We start from the raw sequence: 23,370 nt of genomic DNA on the forward strand, positions 1-23,370 counted from the left end.
TCTTTTATTAAGGGGCAGCTAGGTGGTGCAGTGAATAGAACATCAGCCCTGAAGTCAGGGGGACCTGACTTCAAATCTAACATTAGACACTTGACACTTAACTAGCTGTGTTACCTTGGGCAAGTCACTTAACCCCAATTGCCTTGCCTTCCCCCCTCCAAAAAAAAAAGTTTGCTCTATTAGGTTCTGTACTTCTTTTGGGGGGATTTTGTTTTTTTTTTTTTTTTTTTAGTATTTTATGCCTATGTAGATAATCATTCCTTTAGTTTGGATTCTTGGATTTATTAGTAAAGAGTCATGTATTGTCACTTCTGACAATTTTATTTCTTTCTTTTGCTCTTACTCTGCCACCAATTCTAGTGATTTGGAATCGCCTTTAGTTTGTCATTAGATTTACTAACTTTTTTGTATTAAAACAAAACAGAATGAATAGCTATTTGGATTTATCATTAACATTTCCTTATTTTATTCATATTTACGTCCTTTCTGATTTTGCCTATTTCCATTACTGTTGATTTATTTTTTTGTTTCTTTTTTAAAGTTTAGATGCAGACTCAATTTTCTCTTGATATGTTTGCTTCTTAATTCTACTTTGGCTGCATCCCATAGATTTTGATATATGGAAAAATGTGTATTATATCATCTTATTTTTATAATTTATCTTCATTTTTTCATTTGATGAGTTTTACTTAGCTAATTGTTATTTACTGCAGATTTTATTGTCTTGTTATTTAGTCTGATCTGGTGTGACTGCTCAGTGGCAGTACTTTAATTCTCCCCAACTGACTCTTTTCCAAAGCCTTTCCTTTCCCTCCAAGCATCCATATGCCTCCCCACCCATCATTCTTAGTAGAGGAATTATCTTCCTAATTTACTCAGAAAATAGAGGATGTCTTCTCTGAGCTGCCTCATATTCCCTGTTCCATATTTCAGAATGGAGCCTTTTGCATCGTCCCATATTCTCTCTTTGTCTTCTCCAGTCTTGTCAAGGCCAGCCCCTTCTCCACTTTGTTGTTATTTCATCATTTTTTGAGGATGATAACGTAGTGTTTGGACTTTGGCCTTGGTTCCTTTGCTCCATCTGCCATCTTGGCTGGAAGGTGAAGCTTTTGCTGGATGCTCTTCATTTCCAGTTATCTAAATGTAGTTACTTTGTATCTTACCAGTCATTAATAATGAGAGGAAAAAGATTTATTGAGGGGAAGGATCTTCTGCTAGTCATTGGAGTAAAGGAATTTCAATAGTTTCTGTTTTCTTTTCTATAGATTAGTTATAACTTCGTTGTACCTATTGAACATGCTTGTGTTTTTTTCTTTTTTAAATTCAGGCCCTCAGTTATTTTAGGAGTGACCAACCCTTTTTTTGCTAAAACACTCCAGCACTGGCCACACATCATTCGGATAGGAGATATTAAACTGGCAGGTAAAGTATGTCCTTTGTGTTTGGTGTTTGGGGCTTACTGTGGTGCTCTGAGTTCCTCTCCACCCCCTGCTTTCAGACTTTAGTTAAATTGAAATTTTGTTTAATTGATGCCCCAGTTATGTAATTGGAGAGTGAATTGTGGAAAGGAATATTTGTTGGTATAAGTATGTATGTATGTATATGTAGGAATCTTTATTTCTACTAATACTAATTGTATTAATAGTGTACAGAAACTGAGTGATCACTGGAAATAGAATGATGTGTTAGGACCTAGATTTGTTTTTATATATGAATCAAGAAGAATTTCTTAAGTGCCTGTTGTATGCTGAGTACTGATATAGGCACTGGCATATAAAGACAGAAATAGAAGTCTGACCCAGAGGAGCTTACATTTTGAAAGGGGCCACAACATGCCCCTGTCTAGGTAAACAGTCAACACAGAGTAATTTCTGGGATGGGGACACAGGCAGCTGGGAAGGCAGCACTCTAGGGGACCAGGGGTTGGAAGGAGGTAGAAGTGGAGGTAAGGAAAGCGTTTCAGGCCTGGCCGGACAGGCTGCTGAGGCCCAGAGACAGGAGAATGGAATGAGTGTTGTCAGGGTGGCTCCAAGGTAGAGTTCTCAGAGAGGAATTCAGTGTTAGAAGCCTAGAAAAGTAGGTGGGGACTGAATTGTGAAAGGCTTTGCATACTGAAGAGAGGACTGTGCATTTGTTCACAGAAGCACTAGGGAGCCCTGGGAGGTTTTGGAGTCAGTAGAGAAAGGGACAGCAGGAGAGACACAGTAGAGTGAGCACTTATACTTTAGCACAGGGAGCCCTAGTTGTTGTGACCCCTTCGTTTTGGTTATCACAAGGCACACGATACCACAAGAATTCTCAGAGTAAAATTAATCTTAGTTGTAAAAAAGCATGTTATTAAGTTTTAAGGATTAAGAGCAGTCATCACTAATGTATAAGCTCCTGTGGGGCATGGACTTTGGAGTAGCTTTCTCAGATTCTGGAGAAGGCCTTCCTGCATCTTAGGCAAGGCTTGACAGCGGTGCCTGTTGTAAGGGCCTTCCAGAACCATGGAGGCCTTACGAAGCTGCATGCAGCACTGCTTCACAAAATAAACACCCCCTCGCCTTGCCGACCCTTAACTAGACCTGATTCAGATCTTTATATTCTTCACCACGACTAGCAATCCTGCCCTTTGGATGTAGACCATCAAACTCCCCTCCCTGGCCATCATTCCACTGTGTAATTTGTCTCCCCCTATTCAAATGTAAGCTTCTTGAGGGCAAGGACTATCTCATGTCTCTATTTATATATATAGGCACTGTTTAGTGTAGTGCTGGGCACTACATGAATATTTTTCATTCATTCATTCAAAAATTACTTGAATAAATTTTAAGTTGGCTATTTGTTATTTCATAATTTTCCAGTGGTTTTGGATGTTTTATTAAAAGGTAGATACTAAAAGAATGACCAGTTATGATGTTCTTCATTGATAAATTTTGATTTCTGTTTCATATGTAGTGGAGAAACTAATTTTTCTCCCTTTGGATCTTTGTTATTTAATCTGGGATGTTATAACTAAAACATGTTTCTTAATTTTGTAAAATTGTTTTAAGAAACTCAGAACCAGTCTAGATAGAAGTATCATGAGATAATTTGTAACAAGTACTTTCATTCATTTAATATAAACTGATTATACTTTTATCTTTCACTGAAATCCTTAGTTGCTTAAATATCTTTATTTTCCATACATAAAAAAGTCATCGTTTGCCCTGAAAATGGATTAAAAGTTTTAGCCTATTTGCTTTGACCAGATTTAAGACTATACTCTTCTTAAAGAATGAGGTCCTTTAGAGTCTAAACGAATTCTATAAGAATGAGATCCTATATCGTCTTTAGACCCCATATGGGGTCGTCACCTACAGTTTAAGAATCACTGAAGGGGTCTTGAGTGGAAAAAAGTTTAAGAAGCCCTGCTTTAGACTGAGGTGGTTAAATATACCAGAGACCACAACTGTTATTTCATAGGTTTTAGGATCTCCTGCTGAGGAAACTCCCTCTCACAATGCAGATGGACAGATAGACTGTAAAAAAAAAAAAAGTCTGTCTCTGTACCCCTCCTCCACCCTACTATATTTTATAGTACAGCAGATTTGTCCTACTAATCCATACACTTTAGGTGATTGTAATATAGTCTTCTATTGTTAATTTTCTTTTTTTTCCAGTGGAAAAAGCCTCTCTCCATGATTTCTGTACACAGATTAATAGAGCTTTATCATGAAGTCATTAGCAGGGTAAGAACTTTTATATAAGTTATGTCTGCACTAGAAAAAATAAGGATCCAGATAAGAAATTTAGCCCTTTTCTTTAAGAGAACATTTTTCTCATGAAAAAATATTATTCATATATCTTGTTTTAGCACAATAGACACTCATCAATGGACCGTCCAGTAAATCAGCTGCCCTTACAAACCATGTTTCCTGATAATTAATTTATTGGTTGGTTAAAAAGGAGGCTGTTCATTCTCTTTGCTAAGGTGGTATTAACATGAATTGTTATGTGGGGGCAGAGACTTGCTGATTAGTAAGTATTGATAGAAAGCATCCTGTAGGTGTGACTCCCACCCAGAGAAAAGTGTTTCCTACCCCAGTCAATGGATTTTCCATGTCCCTTTCAGTTCTGTTCTTCATGAAGTGACACCACTAAAGTAGAATTTTCCTTTATGATTTGGACCTTACTGAAGATTGAACTTTGAAAGTAAAAGGCTTGGATGTTACCAACGCGTTCAGCGTTGGAGTTTCTTTTGTAGAGCAGAGAGAGGCGTGAGCTTGGAGTCAGGGAGGCCTGGGTTCAAGGCCCACCTCTGACACTGTCACCTCACCCGTCTGTGTGCCAGGGTCACTCTTGGAAACGATTAACGAGGATGACTTGCTGCTCTGCTTGGTGGACTTGGGCACAGACTTGGAAGCACAGGGTTGGCTGCTTTGGGAGCCTTTGGTTTTCAGCTGGTGTTTGGGGAGATAGTTTCTGGTAAAGGTTAACAAAATAACGTGGCTGAAATTTTGGCATCTTTTTAAAGGAGAGGTAGCATATGAAGGAGAGATTTTGATTTTGATTCCCACCTGGGGATGAGTTTCTAGGCAATAGCTGCTCCAGTCCTCAGCTCCACTGTAGCAGGCATTCAAGGACTGACTTTCACCAGTGCCTTAGAAAAAAAGACTTAACAACAACAACAAATCCTCTTTCTCTTCTCTTTTGAATCATCTTTTTTTTTTTTTTTGCTACTTAGAAACTTTACATTTTGGAGCAGGAAAGGACTTTGGTGACGCTGTGGTTCAAGTCCTTTGTGTTACCGGGTGATGATTGATTAATGTGGTCAGTCCATGAGCATCTTTGGGGGAACTCTTTGGGCCAACTGTGTTAGCTAAAGAGTGACCACTACTTTTGTTTCCTGACGGCGTTTGTCTAGTGCAGACCTCGTAGGCCCCCCAAGAAAAGCTGGCTGACTTGAGAGGATCATCCCAAGCTGATAGTCCTACCATCCTAGCCTAGGGAAGAGATGGAAAGGGCTGGAGAGAGGAGGGAAAGTAAAAGACAGGGGTATGGGAAGGGAATTGTTTCCCTCTTATCTAGCAGTTCAGTTCTTATTTGTCCAAGTTAAATTTAAAAAATATTAGGGAAACCCCTTGAGGAATTCTTGTGCTTAGTTGGGTCACTCTGCCTCCCTTATTTTATTCAAAACAAAACACTGCCACTCCTTTCTTGGCCTTGCCAACGAGAACTTGCCAGCCAGTTTTCCATTTAGTGGTAACTTGTAACTTCCTTCTTGTTTCATTTTAAGTGAAAATGTCAGTATCACTATAGTTTAATTTCTCTAGCAATTCCTCCCTTTGTTGATTGTTGGACAAACAGATTACAGCAGTTAGATTAGTGTTTGGAAGCAGTCTCCAAGCATTATGGTTCTGTCGCTGTCCAAGCAGAACTGGGCTGCTTAGAGCTGATAGCCGTGTCCCTTTTTTTTACCTATTTATGTTGTAAAAGAATTAATTATTGGTGGACTTGGAGTTAGGAAGAGTGGGGTTCAGAGCTCATTTCTGACCGTTCCTGGCTGGGTGACTCTGGGCACGTCAGTCAAACCTCTTGTACCTCAGCTTTCTCACCTACAGAATGAGAGGTTTTCACTCAGTGGCCTTTGAGGGATCTTCCATGTCTAAATCCCAGATTTTATGATCCTGTGACTTCATAGCCAACTCACTCATGCTAGGTCTGTCCTTGATTGGGTTGATTCATGGACAGTAGAATGTCTACTGCCAGGACTTTCTGTAGCAGGAACTGGAGAGTGGGGAGTGGAAGCCTCTATAGAACCGGAGTGTGCTTGGAGCCTTTGGGGGCTTCAGCTTTTGGATGGAAAGTAGACTAGTCACTGGGCTGCTGCTGCACAGGTTTATTTGGCATTCTGTCTTGGAGGGGTTGCTTAAGCTGTGGGTGTAATTAAACTGACTCCTTCTCTGAAGCTTCTACGGATCACCTCTGAGGCTTTGTATTACAGTATTTAGGTTAGGGTTAGAGTCAGAAGCATAAACACATCAGGTGAGGCTTTCACTTGTACACATAAAGTAGTCAGTCCTGAAGCTGTGGGTCATGGCTCAGTAACTTAACAAAAGGCATCGTTCAGAGCCTTTAGAGATGTGTGTAAACAATACTTGCAAAATCCAACATTTGGGATGGATCGAAAGATGATTGTTTTTTGCTCTGAGATTGTGTACAAGGTTATATTGTAATTGGAGAAATCATAAAACTGAAAACAACAAAAATTTTGTTATCTTAAGAAGTATGACAATAATAATAATAATAGCTTGCATTTGTATGGTGCTTACTATGCCGGGCACTGTGCTAGGCACTTAAAGTTTTTATAGGGTAATTACACTTTGTAATTTAAAGAATGTGCCTACTACCTTAGAAAGATTTAATCTGAAATGATGAATTAAAAACTCAGTATTCTGACCAGTTTGACTTATTTCCTTAAGTGTTGAAAGTAAAGTGTTTGTCTTAACATTGACTGAGAAAACCATGACATCTCACAGGCTGCCTAGGCCAACCCACACCTGAGTGAGAAAGAATTCTCTTAACAATATACTTGCTATGGGCTCACTTTGTCATTGCTGGAAGGTCCCTACTGTGTTACAACCCAGTCTTGCAGAGGCAGCAGTGGATACAGTGGGGGGGGGGCACTTGGAGCATTTGTTTTCTTATGTCAAGCATAAATTTACCGCTTGGAAGCCTCTGTGCTGGGTTCAAGCAGAATGAGTCCCACCTTCCTCTAGCTGACTGACTTTCATCTACTGGAAGATCAGGCAGCTCTCATGTTCCTCTCCTATCTGATGTCTATTCTTCTCCAGGCTAAAGAGTTCTGGTTCCTTCAGCTGATCCTTGTATTAAGTAATTTCCATGCCTTTTGCAATTCTGGTTGGTCTCTTCTGAACAGTCTCTAGCTTGTCCTTGTCTTTCTTCACCCTGGTGCCCAGAAGTGAACACAGAACTCCAGATGGGCTTTGACCAAGGCAGCTGACCAAACTATCCCTACCTGGATACCATGCCCCTTTTGGGGCAGCCTCAGATTGCATTAACTTTCTTGGTTGCATATCAGCACTGCAGGCTTATAGTGAGTTTGTGGTCTACTTAAGCCCCTAGATCTTTCATCAGATAGGCTGCTTTCTATCCATGAAGCTGAATTTTTGAACCCAGGTGTAAGACTGCATTTCTTCCTATTAATTTTTATTTTAGATTTGGTCTAGTTTTCAAGCTTTTCAGGATCTTTTTGAATCCTGACATATCCAGTGTGTTAGCTCATTTCCCCAGGCTTGGAGTCATCTGCAAATTTGATAAACATGAAATCTTTGCCTTTATTGAAATCATTGATGAAAACATTAAGCGGCATAGGGCCACAAACACTGGGCTGCTCCAGTGGATACCTCCTGCCAAGCTGAAGTCAAACCATTAATGATCATACTTCTAATTGCCCTAGGGTTTAGCTATAAGCCTCTGGCTTTTCTGCCAGCAAATGGAATGATTTTTTCAGATGCTTAACTGAAATCTAGGTTAACTATGTCTGAAACATTCCCCTAACTATGTCTGTAACATTCCACTAATCTAAATCTAGTCCACTCTGGATTTGTGGAAATTTTCTCCACTGATTCAGTCTGTAACTTGTGACATTTAAAAAGTTCAAGGGACATAGTTTCTGGGCAATTAATCATTTTATTAATAATGCTAGCATATTATTAATAAAAGGAGTCAGTGACATTCTCAAATGCCACAGACCCCTCATGGAACCCACTCAATGCTTATATGCCCTTGGAAGAGTGGGTGTTCCTGAGGGTGGCAGTCAACTCTGATTGGTTAACAAGTAATGAGAGAGAATGAATATTATAATGAGAGGTGAACCTGTTCTAATGAGGGGCTGGGGAACATGACTTTGATCATGTCATTTACTTCCAAATCACCTAAAGCCTTAGGTAGTTTAATCAAAGAATTTATTCCCAACCAAATCTGAGCAGAACACAGTGAGCAGGAATTCACCTAGGTAAGATGGTCTAGGTGGGGTACAATTTTGGCAGAGGTCAGTAATGTCCTTCAAAGGCTGGGCTTTGAATAAAGAAATAGGATAGGGAGAAAACCTGGATTTCCCCCATAATTGGTTATTAATAATCATTTCTCTCAAACTAATCTGTAATTTACAGTCTAAAAGGGTTGCTAGGCTACTGGGAGTTTCAGGAACTTGCCCTTGTCTCATGGCTGGTGTATGTCCAAGGCAGGATTTGAATTGAGGGGTCTTTCTAGTTCCAGGGTTGACTCTGTCTGCTTTGCTAGGTTTCTTTACTCAGTCCAGCAGTTCTATTTAAAAAGAAAAAAGGTTATTCTGGCAAGACCTGATCTTGATGAAGTGATGCTGGCTCTTTGCCTTTAAAAGATCACTGCTGGTGGCTCTGTAATTGTGTCCACCAGCTTTCCGGGTATACTGGCAGATAATCTGTCTGGGTTAGGTTACTTGTACTCCTAACGGGCAGTCAGGTTCTCGAATCCCTCTTAGACGTATTTTATGGTCTGTTCTTGGCCAAAGGTCTTTTTCCTTGGCAGAGAAAACAGCCAGAGTAGCAGTGGAGCAGCCTGACTTTCTTCATTATTGTCTTGCCTCTTCAGAGCAGTGGTCCTGTGTGTCTCACCTTTGAGGCTCCTCCGCCAACATCCTTTAGTTCCAGCCTCCATTCATTCTCAGGGTCAGTGTTCCCCTTGTCTTCCTAAAGAATTGTGCTTGGTCTGTGCTGATAGTACCATTCCCCCCTTTGATCACCTAGTGTGTTACAAGTTCCTACATTTTGAGGACAGCATCTTGAAAGTCAGAAAAACCTGCAAATTCAAAGAGAGACAGTTGTCACAAGGGACCCAAGTTGCTCGAGATGTGCCACTCACAAGGTACAGTGCATGGGTTTTAGATAGGATTAAGCTTTTAACTATATTTCAAAAGAAGGAAAATTGTTATTGTAAAGGGAAGATAATGAAGGAACCCCTGGATTTCAGTGGAAGGTTGTGTATTCGGTATAAATGTTTCCAAGTTTCCCTGTACTGGAATTCTGTCATACCTGAAAGCTTAAAAAACAATTCATCACAAATTTAAGAAAACTGTTTTAGATTTGACATCCCTGGTGCTAAATAATGAAGTTGGATATTACTCATAGAGATCATTAGCCTTGTAGAAGACTTATGTTCTCTTTATGTGGATTATAATTGATAATGTATGTAATTAGACCAATTTCAAGACTCTTATGATTTTTGCAGGTGAAATTCCCAAACAGGTCAAGGTAAAAAAACTGAAGAACCTAAAGACTTTGGATTCCAAACCTGGTAATAGCTCTTACTCTTTTTTTTCCTCTTTTTTTAAAAAAAATTTTTGGTCTTTATTAATTTGTTTGTTTACTTTGAGTTTACAAGATCCAGTTCCACAATTCCTTGAGTTTCAAATTTTCTCTCCCTCCCTCCCCTCCATCCCCAAGACAGCATACAATCAAGTATAGGATCTATATCTATATCTAAAGTTGCAAATACTTTCACATTAGACATTAGTAAGGTTATAAAGAAGGATTTATCAGATGGAATGAACAATGGGAAAGAGGAAACAAAACCAAACAAGAAAAAGAAACAGATCATGTAGTTTGCTTCAATCTGGATTCAAACTCAGTTCTTTCTAGTTCTTTCTCTGGATGTAGACATCTCTCTCTATCATGAGTCTTTTGGGGCTGACTTATAACCTGCATTGCTGAGAAGAGTAGTCTATCAAAGCTGGTCATCACACATACATTGTGTCTGTAATTGTGTACAAATTTCTCCTGGTTCTATTCTTCTCACTCAGCATCAGTTTGTAAAAGCCTCTCCAGGTAAATATGAAGTCCATCTGTCCTTGTTTCTTATAGCACAATAGTATTCCATTACATTCATATACCACAACTTGTTCAGCCATTCCCCAATTGAAATGGGTACCCCCTTAATTTCCAATTCTTTGCCACCACAAAAAGAGCTACTGCAAATATTTTTGTACATATGGGTCTTCCTCCCACTTCTATGATCTCTTTGGAATATAACCCTAGGAGTGGTATTGCTTGGTCAAAGGATATGAACTTATTTGTAGCCCTTTGGGCATAATTCCAGATTGCTCTCCAGAATGGCTGGATCAGTTCATAACTCCACCAGCAATGCATTAGTGTTCCAATTTTTCCACATCCTCTCCAGCATTTGTCATTTTACTGTTCTTTCATCTTAGGCAATCTGACTGGTAAGATGTGGTACCTCAGAGTTGTTTTGATTTGCATTTCTCTAATCAATAGTGATTTAGAGCATTTTTTCATATTCTTATAGATATCTTGAATTTCTTCCTCTGAAAACTGCCTGTTCATATCCTTTGACCATTTATCAACTGGCGAATAACTTGTATTCTTATAGATTTGACTCAGTTCTCTGTATATTTTAGAAATGAGTCCTTTATCAGAGACACTGGTTGTAAAAATTCTTTCCCAATTTTCCACTTCCCTCTTAATCTCGGTTACATTGGCTTTTTTTGTACAGAAGCTTTTCAATTTAGTGTAATCAAAATTATCCATTTTGCATTTTATAATGCTCTCTAATTCTTGTTTGGTCATAAAGTCTTCCCCTCTCCACAAATCTGACAGGTAAACTATTCCTTGCTTTCCGAGACTGTTTATAGTATCAGCCTTTATACCTAGATCATGCACCCATTTAGACTTGATTTTGGTATATAGTGTTAGATAATGGTCTATGCCCAGTTTCTACCATACTGTATTCCAGTTTCCCCAGCATTTTTTGTCAAGTAGTGAGTTCTTGTCCCCAAAACTGGGGTCTTTGGGTTTATCAAACAATAGATTACTATAGTCATTGACTGCTGAGTCTCGTGTGCCCAATCTATTCCATTGATCCACTACTCTATTCCTCAGCCAGTACCAAGTAGTTTTGATGACTGCTGCTTTATAATACAGATTAAAATCTGGTATAGCTAGTCGTCCTTCCCTAGCATTTCTAATAACTCTTATTCTTTTAAATATTGTCATGAATTGTGGGGGGTGTTTTTAAAAATTACCTATCTTTTTTTCTTCCCTCTAGGAGTTTATACTTCTTATAAGCCATTTTTAAATAGAGATGAAGATATCATAAAACAATTACAGAAGGTAATTAAAACAATTTTTATTTGACAAAGATTTATTAAACTTGATGTACAGGTGAGGGGATGCCAGTGGGGAGGAGGGAATAGCATCATGAATATAACAGCTTCTCTGTCAAGACGCTGGTGATCTGATCAACTTTCCAGTTACTGACTGGGCTTCTTTCTCCTAGGCAGGTAGAATGTAAGTATGAGATTTTTATTTCAATTAAAATTTTTTTCTTGTTTTACTGATACCTTTTATTTTTTATATTGCAATTGTATCCCAATCCCCACACACATTGAACCTTCTTTGAACTGGAAAAGAGAAAAACAATTAAGCAGAACTCACTGATAAAATGGCCACACGTGGAAGTGTTTGCAGTACTCTATTCCCATCATCCCTCACCTCTGTGCTGAGAGGCTTGAAGCATACTTCACTGCGTCTCCTCAGAAAACCACATGGGGCATTACAATTAACTGAATCCCATTTGCCTTTCCAGGGTGTGGTTTTCTGTTATGTATTTGTAGCCACTGTGGACCCTGTTCTCCTGAGTTCAGCTTCCTTCATTTCCCTTGGTTAATGGGAACCTTGTGCATGGGCTTGAAACCCTCAAACCTGAATTATCCATGTAACTGCCTCAAGAACCCATTCAGGGGGTAGAGTCAAGATGGCGGAGTAGAAACAAGACTCCCTCAGCAGCTGTGGAGGTTTTCAGAATTATCAATCCATAGATGCTAAGGACAAAGTGAGACCTTGGTGCATTGTGGACTTTGGGACCTGGGACTTTGGGAGTACGGTCCAGCCTCCTCCCCACAGGGGTGAGAAGCTGCTGAGGTGTGGCAGCCATGTAGCCACTGCCACATGGCCTGCATATTGTAGGGGGACCAAGTGACCAGTCTGAGGGGTAATCGCTGTTGCTTTAACCTGCTTGGATCTGGATCACTGTCTGGGGTGGAGGTCCTGCAGTACGGACCAGTGTGCCAGAGTGTGTGGAGGCTTCAGAGAGGGCAGCCAACTAATAGCTCCAGCAGCTGAGAAAACCCCAGTGATTGGGACAAAGCTCCCCTCTCTGGTAGCAGAGTTCTACTGTGGCAAAATCTCAAAAGTCAAGTAATTGAGTGGCAACATGTAGCAGCAAGCACCCCAAGCGCGTTCTCAGGGTTTGCAGCTACCACAGGTTCTTGGATCTGCTTTGTTAAAGGAAAGCAACTCAAAATGGGTTAACAAGCTTACTTTAATCAGTCAGACATATATCGTTTACCTTGTTCAGGAGAAAAGGTCAGCACCCTGAACCTCAAAGTATACAGGCATACTTATCAAGACAGAAACATCAAGTAGACAGATTTCCAAACTGTCCAACCATTACATCCATACCCAGTCAACATCTGGGTTTCCACATTCTGGGTTTTTCAAAGCCGGGGGACTCTCAACATCGGCTTCCCAGAATTCAGATCAAATCACAGAACACTTCTCAAAGTGAGTCCCAAAACAAAGCTACACATCAGGGCTTATATAGCCTTCTCCTGGCTCAGAGAATGTAACAACCTTATTGACCCACTGGCCAATCAAAAAGTATCTACTGAAAAACAAGCCTCCCTCCCCAGGCTTCTGGTGCACTTTAGCCTAGGGGCAGGGAAGATCTTTTAACATTTACATTCGCATTACACAACATGAGCAAGCAAAGGAAGCAAAGCAAACAGAGCAATCCAACTTCACATTCCTATTTTGGGGATAAAAAGGATCAAAGCATGGAACAGGAGGAAGACAGCAAAGTCGGAACTCCTGCACCAAAAGCTTCCATCAAAAGAATAAGCTGCTAACAGTCCATAGAGGAGCTTAAGAAGGATTTTGAGAACAAAATAAGAGAAGTGGAGGAAAAATTGGGAAGAGAAATGAGAATGATGCAAGAAAATTATGAAATGAGAGTCAACAACTTGACTGAAGAAAATAACACCTTAAAAAATAGACTAACTCAGATGGCAAAAGAGGCTCAAAAAGCCAATGAGGAGAAGAATGCCTTAAAAAGCTGAATTTGCCTGATGGAAAAAGAATCTCAAAAGCTCACTGAAGAGAATCATTCCTTCAGAATTAGATTGGAGCAAATGGAAGCTAGTGACTTTATGAGAAATCAAGATACTATTAAACACATCCAACCAAATGAAAGAATAGAAGGCAATGTGAAATATCTCATGGGAAAAACCACTGACCTGAAAAATAGATCCAAGAGAGATAATTTAAAAATTATTGGACTACCTGAAAGCTATGATCAAAAAAAGAACCTAGAAATCATCCTTCAAGAAATTCTCAAGGAAAACTGCCCTGATGTTTTAGAACCAGAAGGCAAAATAGAGATTGAAAGAATCCACTGATCACCTCTTGAAAAAGATCCCAAAAAGAAAACTCCTGGGAATATTATAGCCATGTTCCGAAATTCCCAGATCAAGGAGAGATTATTACAAGCAGCCAGGAAGAAACAATTTGAATATTGTGGAAACACAATCAGGATAACACAGGATCTGGCAGCTTCTACACTGAAGGATCAAAGGGCTTGGAATATTATATTCTGGAGGTCAAAGGAGCTGGGATTAAAATCAAGGATCACCTACCCAGCAAAACTGAGTATCATATTCCAGGGGAAAATATGGTCATTCAATGGAATAGAGGACTTTCAAGCATTCTTGTTGAAAAAACCAGAATTGAATAGAAAATTTGACATTCAGATACAAGAAGAGAAGCATGAGAAGGTAAACAGGGAAAAGAAATCATAAGGAAGTTATTAAAGTTGAACTGCTTATATTCCTACATGGAAAAACGATAATTGTAATTTATGAAATTTTTCTCAGTATGAGAATAGTTGAAGGAAATAGAAATATATATATGTATATGCATATATGTATATATATACATATGTATGTCTATATAGGAGGATATATAGGAGTATGAATACATATGTGAGTGTGTGTATATATGTCTACAGGTATACATAGACAGAGGGAACAGGACCAGTTTAACTATAGGAAGGGATGATAACTTAAAAGGTGACATTAAGAGATGAGAGAGGAATATAATGAGAGGAGAAGGGGAGAGATAGAATGGGGTAAATTATCTCATATAGAAGAGGCAAGGGAAAACTGTAACAATGGAGGTGAGGAACAGGAAGGCAAAAGGGAATGAGTCAACCTTATTCTCATTGAATTTGGCTTAGGGAGGGAATGACATATACACTAAATAGGGTATCTTACCCTACAGGAGAGTAGGGGGGAAGGGCATGAGAGGGGGCATGATGGAAGGGAGGGCAGGCTGGGGTAGAGGGAAGTTGAAAGCATCCACTTTTGAAAAGGGACAGGATCAAAGTAGAGAATAGAACTAGTGGGGGGTAGGATAGGATGGAGGGAAATATAGTCAGTCTTTTACAATATATCCACTATGGAAATGTTTTGCATAGCTACATATGTACAACCTATATTGAAATGCTTATCTTCCCAGTAAAGGTGGGTGATGAGGGAGGTAGGGAAAGAATCTTGAATTAAAAGGAATCAAATGTTTAAAATATATGTATATTATTATTATTATTATTTTACATGTAACTGGGAAATGAGATATACAGGCACTGGGGCATAGAGATCCACTATGCCCTACTGGAAAATCAGAGGGGCGATGGGGCAAGATATGGGAGAGAGCAGATTGGGGAAGGGGATATTCAGTGGGATTGCTGTTTTGGGGTGGTGGGTAGGGGAAAAATGGGGACAAAATTTGTAACTCAAAATCTTGTGGAAATGAATGACGTGAACTACAAAATAATTAAAAGAAAAAAAGGACACATTCAGCCCTGTTGTGCCCACCTGGTAGGGGAAGGAATTTAGTCAGTCAGCAGATCATCTGTAAAATGGGGATAAAGTGGTACAGTGGATGGACTGCTGGGCATGTAGCTAGAAAAATCAGAGTTCTGATCCAGTGTCAGACACTAGTTGTGTGCCATTGGGCAAGTCACTTACCTTCGGTTTTCCTTAGTTCCCCCAGTTATAAAATGGGGACAATAACAGCATCTACCATGCAGGACTGTTATGAGGATCAAATGAGATAATATTTGTAAAGCACTTGGCCCAGTGCCTGGCGCATGTTAGATAGCAGGCACATACCAGCTGTCATGACTACTCTCAGTGGAAGTCATGCTAAACGAGATGCACAAGCATTGCCTTGTGCCCTCAGAACCGCTGGTTCTTAGGTGTCTTGTAGCTAGAACCTCCTCTAGTCTTGGGAGCTCGTTGAGGGCAGGGATGCTCTCCATTTACTCTTTGTATGCTGGTGCCCAGCACATACTCACGGCTTGTAGTGTGCTCTGAAGAAATGCTTCTTTAATTTGTTCGTCAAAGACATGAATGGATGGGGATTTATTTATTCACTGAGCACCGTAGCTGTGGCACCAAGGAAGGAGAGGGTTTTTTTCCCATGGGGATTGAGATTTTGGAACTAAGATCAGGAGATTTCTTTCATAGAGTCAAAGCAATGTCGTTAGTGTAAACCTTGACACTGATTTTTGAAAGATTTCATAGGAGGGGCGGCTAGGTGGCACAGTGAATAGAGCATTGGCCCTGGAGTCAGGAGGATCTGAGTTCAAATTCGGCCTCAGACACTTAACACACTTACTAGCCATGTGACTTTGGGCAAGTCATTTAACCCCAATTGCCCTCCCCCCCCCAAAAAAAAGGGCAAAAAAGAAGACTTCACAGGAGATATATACATACACACACAGATCATATAAATGAGTTACATAAATAAATCCTAAAAATGTTTTCATGTTAGAGTTCTAAGTTTTTGTAATAAGAAGAAATGGCTGTTTTTCTACGAATTACAACCTTTGTCTTTAAGGACACTGCTTCTTTACCAAACAATTGAAGATAGATTATAGATTGAGTTTTCTTTTTCAGGGAGTACAGCAGAAGCGTCCCTCTGAGGCCCAAAGCGTAATTCTCCGACGTTATTTCTTGGAATTGACACAGAGCTTCATCATTCCATTGGTAAATTAACAAATGTAGTTTGTATTATGGCGGTGTTGAAGACATACAACAACTTCTTTGTTGGATCTCTATTCCTCCTCTCCCCAAACTGTTCTTCTTAAGTAGAATATAGAATTATCCAGTCATTGTAATTTACCTGACTCGATCTTTGTATAATGTCTATTTTAATTTGGCCTTTGAATGAGTACCTGCTATGTACATGGAGCGGTAGTCTAGGGACCATGGCCTTGGCTACTTACATTCTGTGTTCTCCTCTGTCGGGCACACAGATTTGGAGCAAAGACTGCTCTCAACCGCTTAGTTTTTACTGGAGCAAAGTTGGATCTCACAGGATCTCTAATTCTTCCAGTACCACTCCATGTTTTGATATTTCCTCTACAAGCTTTTTTCTTTCCTCTACCTTGCCTAATTGGAACTCCATATACGACTTACCTTGTAAACATTGTATTTGTCATATTGGTTAAGATATAAGCATTAAATAATATCTCTTTCAAGGGAAAAATACATAGGTCTACAATGAAAATTATTTTTATTGAACAGTACCACACTTAATAAAAAAACAACTTAACCAAATTGGGAGAAATGGTTTTCCCTCTACAAAATAAATAAGCTTCAGTTCCATAAAGATTTCATCCTAAATTAGTTACCAATTACTAATTTAATATAATGACACCAAGGTGTCACACTATTAAAGGGAACCAGTGAAAGTGGGGAGATGGCAGATGTGTGTAGTTGGGCCCTTCAAAGCTGAGTGGCCTCCCATGGTCGTTGCTCTCTTGTATCCTGCTCTTCAATCCCTCCCTTACTTGATGGAATCCCTGGCTTGTGTCCTTCTCACGCTTCCTTGTCTGCTTGGTGTCACTTCACTCTTTCTCCAGATGGGTACAGAGGTCTGAGTTAGCTATCTGCAAGGGAGAAGCTGAGCCCCCAAAGAAGCACCAAGCCTAGACTGTCCATTGGCATTTGTGGCCCAGATCCTCCCTAGACTTAGGGATGTCTAGCACTGGGGAGCCTTGATGAGCCTGGCTGGCAGATCTTACCTCTTAGGAGCTTAGCCTGGGAGGCCAGCCAAGGGGCTTGCAAGCTGAACAGATCTGACTCCTTTGCTTTGCCAGCACCAGCATAAAGGCTATCTGGTGCAGAGCACAGTTGGGTGAGAGGGGCAGTGGCCGGTGCTGGATAGGGGACCCAGCAATCTTAGGCTGCATCTTTGGTACTAAGAGCTGATTCCAGGCTTTGTAAGAAGGTTTATGAAATCCAGCTTTGGGAGATTTCAGAGTAGAGAAGGCCTTGTTCACACCAATACAGTCAGCATTGAGGGACCTTTACTTTCTCCTCTCATCATTTCATGTTTAAATGTTTTTTTTTTCTCTTCTTTAGTACTTTCTTCCCTGCTCACAAAACCACACATCTTATTAACATTCCTGCAGATTTTATTCCCCTTCTAGATTTGCTGTGTCATTAGAGATTTATACACTTATATCAAAGAATCAAAGTGGTGAGACAGTGCTTCTAGTGTCTTGAGAGTGGCCACTTTTAGTTCTAGGACAGTTCAGAGCCAAGGACAGCTGCTCTCTACTAGGACACTTAGTAGACAGGGTTTCTGAGTGGGAGATCTTTGGTATTTGAAGGCTTCTTCTATTAAATTCATTCAAGATTTAGGTGCCATCACTTATGATAAGGGGGTAGGGGTGAATACACTTCAGGGTCATGCACAGTCAGTCACTGGGGAGAAGACCTTTGAATTCTTTGATTGGAATAAGCAGGCCACATCCTTCTATTGGGTTTTTCAAATACAGTCCCTCTTTTCACTTTGACCTTTATTTTGGTGATAGGAAACAGGAGGTTCATTGTGCTCTTTAATTATGTAGGTAAGAATGGATTTTAGGGAATAATTTGTAGGATCCCATGGGGATTTTCAGGGAGAGTTGGGAGAGGGTAATGCTTTTTAACCTTTTCATCTCCTTGGTTTAAGCAGACATATATGGAATTTTAAATTGTGATTGCTCTCTTGATTCTACGTCACCTTTGTTTCTGAACATATCCTTCCCTCCCACCCAATGAACCATGCTTTGTGATTAAAAAAAAAAAATCTTAAAAAGGGGCAAAGAAGGAATTTTAGCAAAACTAACCAACATATTGAACCTGACAAAATATACAATGTTCTGCTTTTAAAGAAGTGCATTTTGTCATTTTTTGAAAACAAGTTTCATCACTATAATTTTATGGCCTTCAGTTTCTTTTTGCTTTTTTTTTTTCTTACTATTTACTTGTTTTATCATTGTGTTTATTGTTTTCCTGGTCTGGTTTACTTCACTACAAGCAGATCTGTTTAGAAGTTTGATTTGAAAATGTTTCAGAAGTAAGCCACTAATGAATAAACCTTGGCGTCAAGAATGCAGAACAAAGGCACATAACTCTTATGTTAATTTGTGTTATTTTGGGTTTTAGGAAAGATATGTTGCAAGCTTAATGCCTTTGCAAAAGAGCATTTCTCCATGGAAGGTATGCACATTTTCACAAAGTTCTAGTTTATTTCATTGATTCCCTGACTGTGAATTAACTTCCATGAACATAGTAATTTCCAGTACTATAACATTCTATATTTCTTTTTTGGTAGAGTCCACCACAGTTGAGACAGTTTCTTCCAGAAGAATTTATGAAAACACTTGAGAAAGCAGGACCCCAGCTGACTTCCCGATTGAAGGGTGATTGGAGAGGACTTTACAGGTCAGTTAATTTTTTCTTGTACAGGTTAGTCACAAGTTCAAGGCTCAGACTGCCAGAATGTTGAGTCCCATTCCTGTGCATAGTTCACTGAACCATATTTAGGAAAGATACTGATATGGAGAAATAACAAAGTCAGAATTAATGTTTCCTTGACTGTTTCCCCCCCTCCCTCTCTCTCTCTTTTAAGACATTTTCTAAAATCCCCAAACTTTGATGGCTGGTTCAGGACCCGAAGGAAGGAGATGACCCAGAAACTGGAAGCATTACATCTAGAAGCTCTTTGTGAAGAGGTTAGAAAGTATCTTTTTAACTTCTTTTGTACATAAATACCTTTAAAAACAAAGCTAAAAGGGATATTTTTAGGTAGAAAAATACATCCCCTTATAGATGTTTTTGAATCTTTACTTAATATGAAGAAAAGTAGAATAGATAGTTCCATTCTACAAATTCCACATTCAACATTTGATATGAATAGTAGTTAGGGGAACACGTTTATCAGTTTTTTTGATCACCAAGTTTTCGGACTTTTTCATTTAGTAAAATTTTATCAAACACTTTTATAAAGAAACCTTAGAATTGTGAAAGCTTAGAAGCACCTTTGAGAAAGCATTGAACACTAATGGTGTTTGAGTGGGAGACTAGGTTGAAGGAAGTTCTAATCAGAGACTTGTGGGAAGCATTAATTTTGGGGAGGCAGTGTGTTAACTGGATGGTTTGGGAATTGGAGCTTCTAGTAAAAGCTCTGCAGTGACTCTTGGTGGGGCCTTGATGAGATGACTACATCTTGTCATGCCTCGGTTGGGCCCTCTGGCAGAAGGGCTAGATTAAGACTGGCTGATCTCTGGGCTCCCTGTCTGTGGTACGAGTTTATGGTTCCAAGATGGTATGTTGTACTCAAGGCTAAGAAGAGGCTGCTGGCTCTCATTAATTTGAATCATTATCTGATGTTCACTGTAAATGGAAATGCCACAAGGAATAAACCTGAAGGATGATCATACTCTTCATTTCATTAGTTTTGTGTTCCTGGGGATTGTTTACTTTCCTCTTGAAAAAATTTTTCTCATTTTAATTTAAACCACTAGCATATGAAACTATATGAAAAGATTTCTGCAAATGTCTCCCTTTGGGTGGATATGTTTCTCTAGGATTTGCTTCTATGGATCCAGAAACACACTGAAGTAGAGACAGTTGACCTTGTATTGAAGCTGAAGAGTAAATTGGTACGTAAATCTGAGAATGAAATCTTGATTGACTGGTGCGAGGAGTTCACCAACACACTGCTGTTAATGCTGGGCCTGGAGACTGGAGTGCTTTGTAGACCCTCCATACAAAAAAACTACTGAGAACACGTAGTTGTCATTTTGAGATGAGAAACAAGGAAGCCAAGGTCAGCTTCACAAGCCGTTGTCCCTTTTTATCAGCCCCAGCACTTCTAAGTGTGGGTTGTATTGGATTTGGGCTCTGTGCATCATTCAGCAGAGTACCTGATGAAGAAGGCTATAAATTGCAGGGGAAAGACAGTTTAAAATTTTTCACATCAGTTAAAAACTCTTTAAAATGTAAAACTTTGCTCCAAATTAAGCAGTTTATTTTTAAAATGACTTTAGATTATCAATTAATACTTTAAGATTAATAAATAAACTAATAGAAAGTGGGCAGTGACTGTCTTTATTAATTGTATCCACAATGCTTGGCATATAATAGGAATTTAATAAATATTTATTGGATTGAGGTGGAGACTATGACAAGCTATTGCATGTTCTTTATACAGTTACAGGCTCATCAAGAACACCTGCCTGTGAAACCTGGCACTTTGGAAAAGTTACGGACTCACATAGATGCCATTATCTTAGCACTACCAGAAGACCTGCAGGGTATACTGCTCAAAACTGGCACAGAGTGAGGGCCCGCCCCCTGCGTTTCCCAGATGAGAAGAATGGTGCGACAGGGCAGCCCCCAGACACAGCAAAAAGATGCCCCAGTGAAACCCAGCAACCTGGCCGCAAAGCCGGGAGGACAGCAGGCGCGCGGTTTTCTGATGACTCCGATGTTTGCGTTGTTTTGAAGTGTGGAAGCCTGTGCGTAAAAAGGCCTTTCTGGGCTGTTAATTTGCTTAAGACAAGTACTCTTGAGCCAGACCTGGGAGGCTGAAGCCGGCCCAGCTAGAGCCCAGATTGCAGTGCTGGCATTGCGGCCTTTGGACACTAGTGCTGCTGGGCCCAATCATGTCAAAACATGGGAAAACTCAGGGAGAAACAATGTCTTGGTCACACTGGCTATATGGTTTTTTTTTAAAGGAAGGAAAAAGTCTCAAGCTGTCCTAGTATAGTTCTAACTGATTAATGCGTAATTAGTGCCTTCCTTTTTCCTACATTTTCACAAAATTGAGCTGCTGTTCTTAACTCACCCCTGCTACAAAACATTTTACTGAATAATCATTGCCTGCAAATCACAAAAATTGCCTCCTTCCCCAAACATTTATTGATAGCAATGTTTTTATTGCCCTATACTTTTTCATTCCATTATTTTCTTTGCTATTTTAAAAATTTACCAATTTCTCCAAAGATGGAAAGGTGTCTAAAACTAATCATGGATTAGGAAGGAGGAGCTGTTCCCTTTTACCCTTTAAATAAACTAGCTTGGGTGCTTGTCCTCAAAGCCATCTCTCCTAACTTACAAACCTCACAGCAAAAGTATTTTTAACTAAAATATTCTTAGGAAAAGAGCATTCAAAGGCCTTTTGTGTCACCATCTTTGTATTGATTTAACCCTCAGTGTCATTATTTTGTCTTTAAAAATAACGTACATCCCAATTTAGTGTTTTTTCTTCTGTTGACTGACGTCAGATCCTTTGTTTTCTGTCCTGACTACCTTTTAGACCACATATCCGCCATGCCAAGAAACTTGTAGAAGATGGGCTGGTAAAATATCACTTGTTGGGTTTGCATTTGAAAATGAGACTCCTTCAAAAGCCCCTCAAAAATGGGCCCAGCAGTATGTTTGTAACTAGCTCTGTATCTTGTCACCCTCTAGAAAACCAAATTTATTTGCAGTCATTAGGAAAAGAAAACCAGTAAGAGGCTGTGGTAGGTGGCCAGAGTTGTTCTCTGTCGGTTCTGCTTCTTTGGCCACTCCCTCACTAGGAGAAGCTGATCACATAAACCTTTTCCTCATGGATACAGTCTCTTGGATCATACCTCAAAGTTATAAAAAACATGCTCTTACTATCCTATTTTAAATAAAGAGTTTGCCTTGGATCAGGTGAGGTATTTTGTTAGCCTACAGTTCTCCTTGGGGGGAAGGGGCAATTACTTTTGTATTATAAAGGATTTCATATATTTCTGAGAAGCATTATTTAGGTACAAATGGTCACCACTGTATATTTTTAAAAAAGATGTATTTTAATATTCATACAGTTTGTATGCAATTTGTGACCAGAAGTTGGAATCTCATAGTGTTGTATCATGAATGTCTTTAAAATTGTACCACTCTATGATATGTGTTTTGCACAGTTAAAGAGTAGCCAAGTTAAAGATTGCCTCTTAGGATGGCAGTAGTTTCTTTACATTTAAATACTGTATTTACCTGCAGCCTAATCCATATTGACAACCATATCATGTTGCCATAGCTTACTGCTTGTCTAAAAATTATGAATTTTTTAAAGGACCATAAAATTACTAGGAAGTGGGATTGATTTGAAGCTTTTAATTTTTCAGTGATTTTCTTATGTCAGAGAAACCACTGTTTAAAGTCTGAACCCCCTCACATCTTGTGGCCACCATCACCAGCATCTGAAGAAGTCTTGACTTTATGGCTGCTCGGGAATGTTCTGTGCCTTCTACTGACTGAGGAAACAAACAGAGGTTCTGAGGAGGAGGAATCTGTGGTCATGGCCTGAGAGTGGATGATTAAAAAGTCCTGTGTGTTAAAAAGTTTTTGGAATGTTGTATGTCATTTTGGGGTAAGAAGAAAACAGACATTTCTTAAGTGCCTCCTCTATGCTAGGCATTGTGTGCAAGCGCTTTACAAATATAAATTTGTTTGGTTCTCACAGGGGTTGGGGGGAGGGGAGAAGGGAATAAGTGTTTATATGTCACATCATATATGTAAGAAGATATCCTAAGCACTTTACAAATATTATGTCAATTTGATCCTTACATCAACCTTGGAAGGGTGGTGGGTTTATTATCCCATTTACAGTTAAAGAAACAGAGGCAGAGGTTCAGTAACTCACTCAGGGTTACACAGTTAAAAGTGTCTGAGGCCAGACTTGAACTGAGATCTTCCAGGCTCAGCACCAACTCAGTGCTTCTAGGTGGGCAGCCATCTTCCATATTCCCAGGATCTGTAACTTGTCTATGCAGGTCCTCCCTCCAATAACACAGATTGTAGCCCTTCTGTAGCCCCTCTATGCTGAGAAATGTATCACCCTGACACAGCGAGTTTGGTGATAAGCTACTACTGTCTAGATGACAGACCCATGCTCTTCACTG

General features: G+C 39.6%; 1 protein-coding gene across 1 annotated transcript in view; it reads left to right on the forward strand.

The window, feature by feature from the left end:
* The window catches only part of DENND6A (DENN domain containing 6A), an 84,795-nt gene extending 61,986 nt beyond the window's left edge, over positions 1-22,809 (forward strand). The window contains exons 12-20 of the mRNA XM_069084273.1: positions 1,328-1,422; positions 9,256-9,321; positions 11,089-11,153; positions 16,058-16,147; positions 18,599-18,652; positions 18,768-18,877; positions 19,065-19,167; positions 20,023-20,097; positions 20,649-22,809. Of these exons, the coding sequence (XP_068940374.1) occupies positions 1,328-1,422; positions 9,256-9,321; positions 11,089-11,153; positions 16,058-16,147; positions 18,599-18,652; positions 18,768-18,877; positions 19,065-19,167; positions 20,023-20,097; positions 20,649-20,780 (790 nt within the window). The 3' untranslated portion in view covers positions 20,781-22,809. The remainder of the gene's footprint in view (positions 1-1,327; positions 1,423-9,255; positions 9,322-11,088; positions 11,154-16,057; positions 16,148-18,598; positions 18,653-18,767; positions 18,878-19,064; positions 19,168-20,022; positions 20,098-20,648) is intronic.
* Positions 22,810-23,370: the final 561 nt, after the last annotated feature.

The sequence above is a fragment of the Petaurus breviceps genome, unplaced genomic scaffold (genome assembly GCF_028583685.1).
Source record: "Petaurus breviceps papuanus isolate PSGF00001 unplaced genomic scaffold, PetGlider_PUasm1.0 174, whole genome shotgun sequence".
Classification (NCBI taxonomy): Eukaryota; Metazoa; Chordata; class Mammalia; order Diprotodontia; family Petauridae; genus Petaurus; species Petaurus breviceps.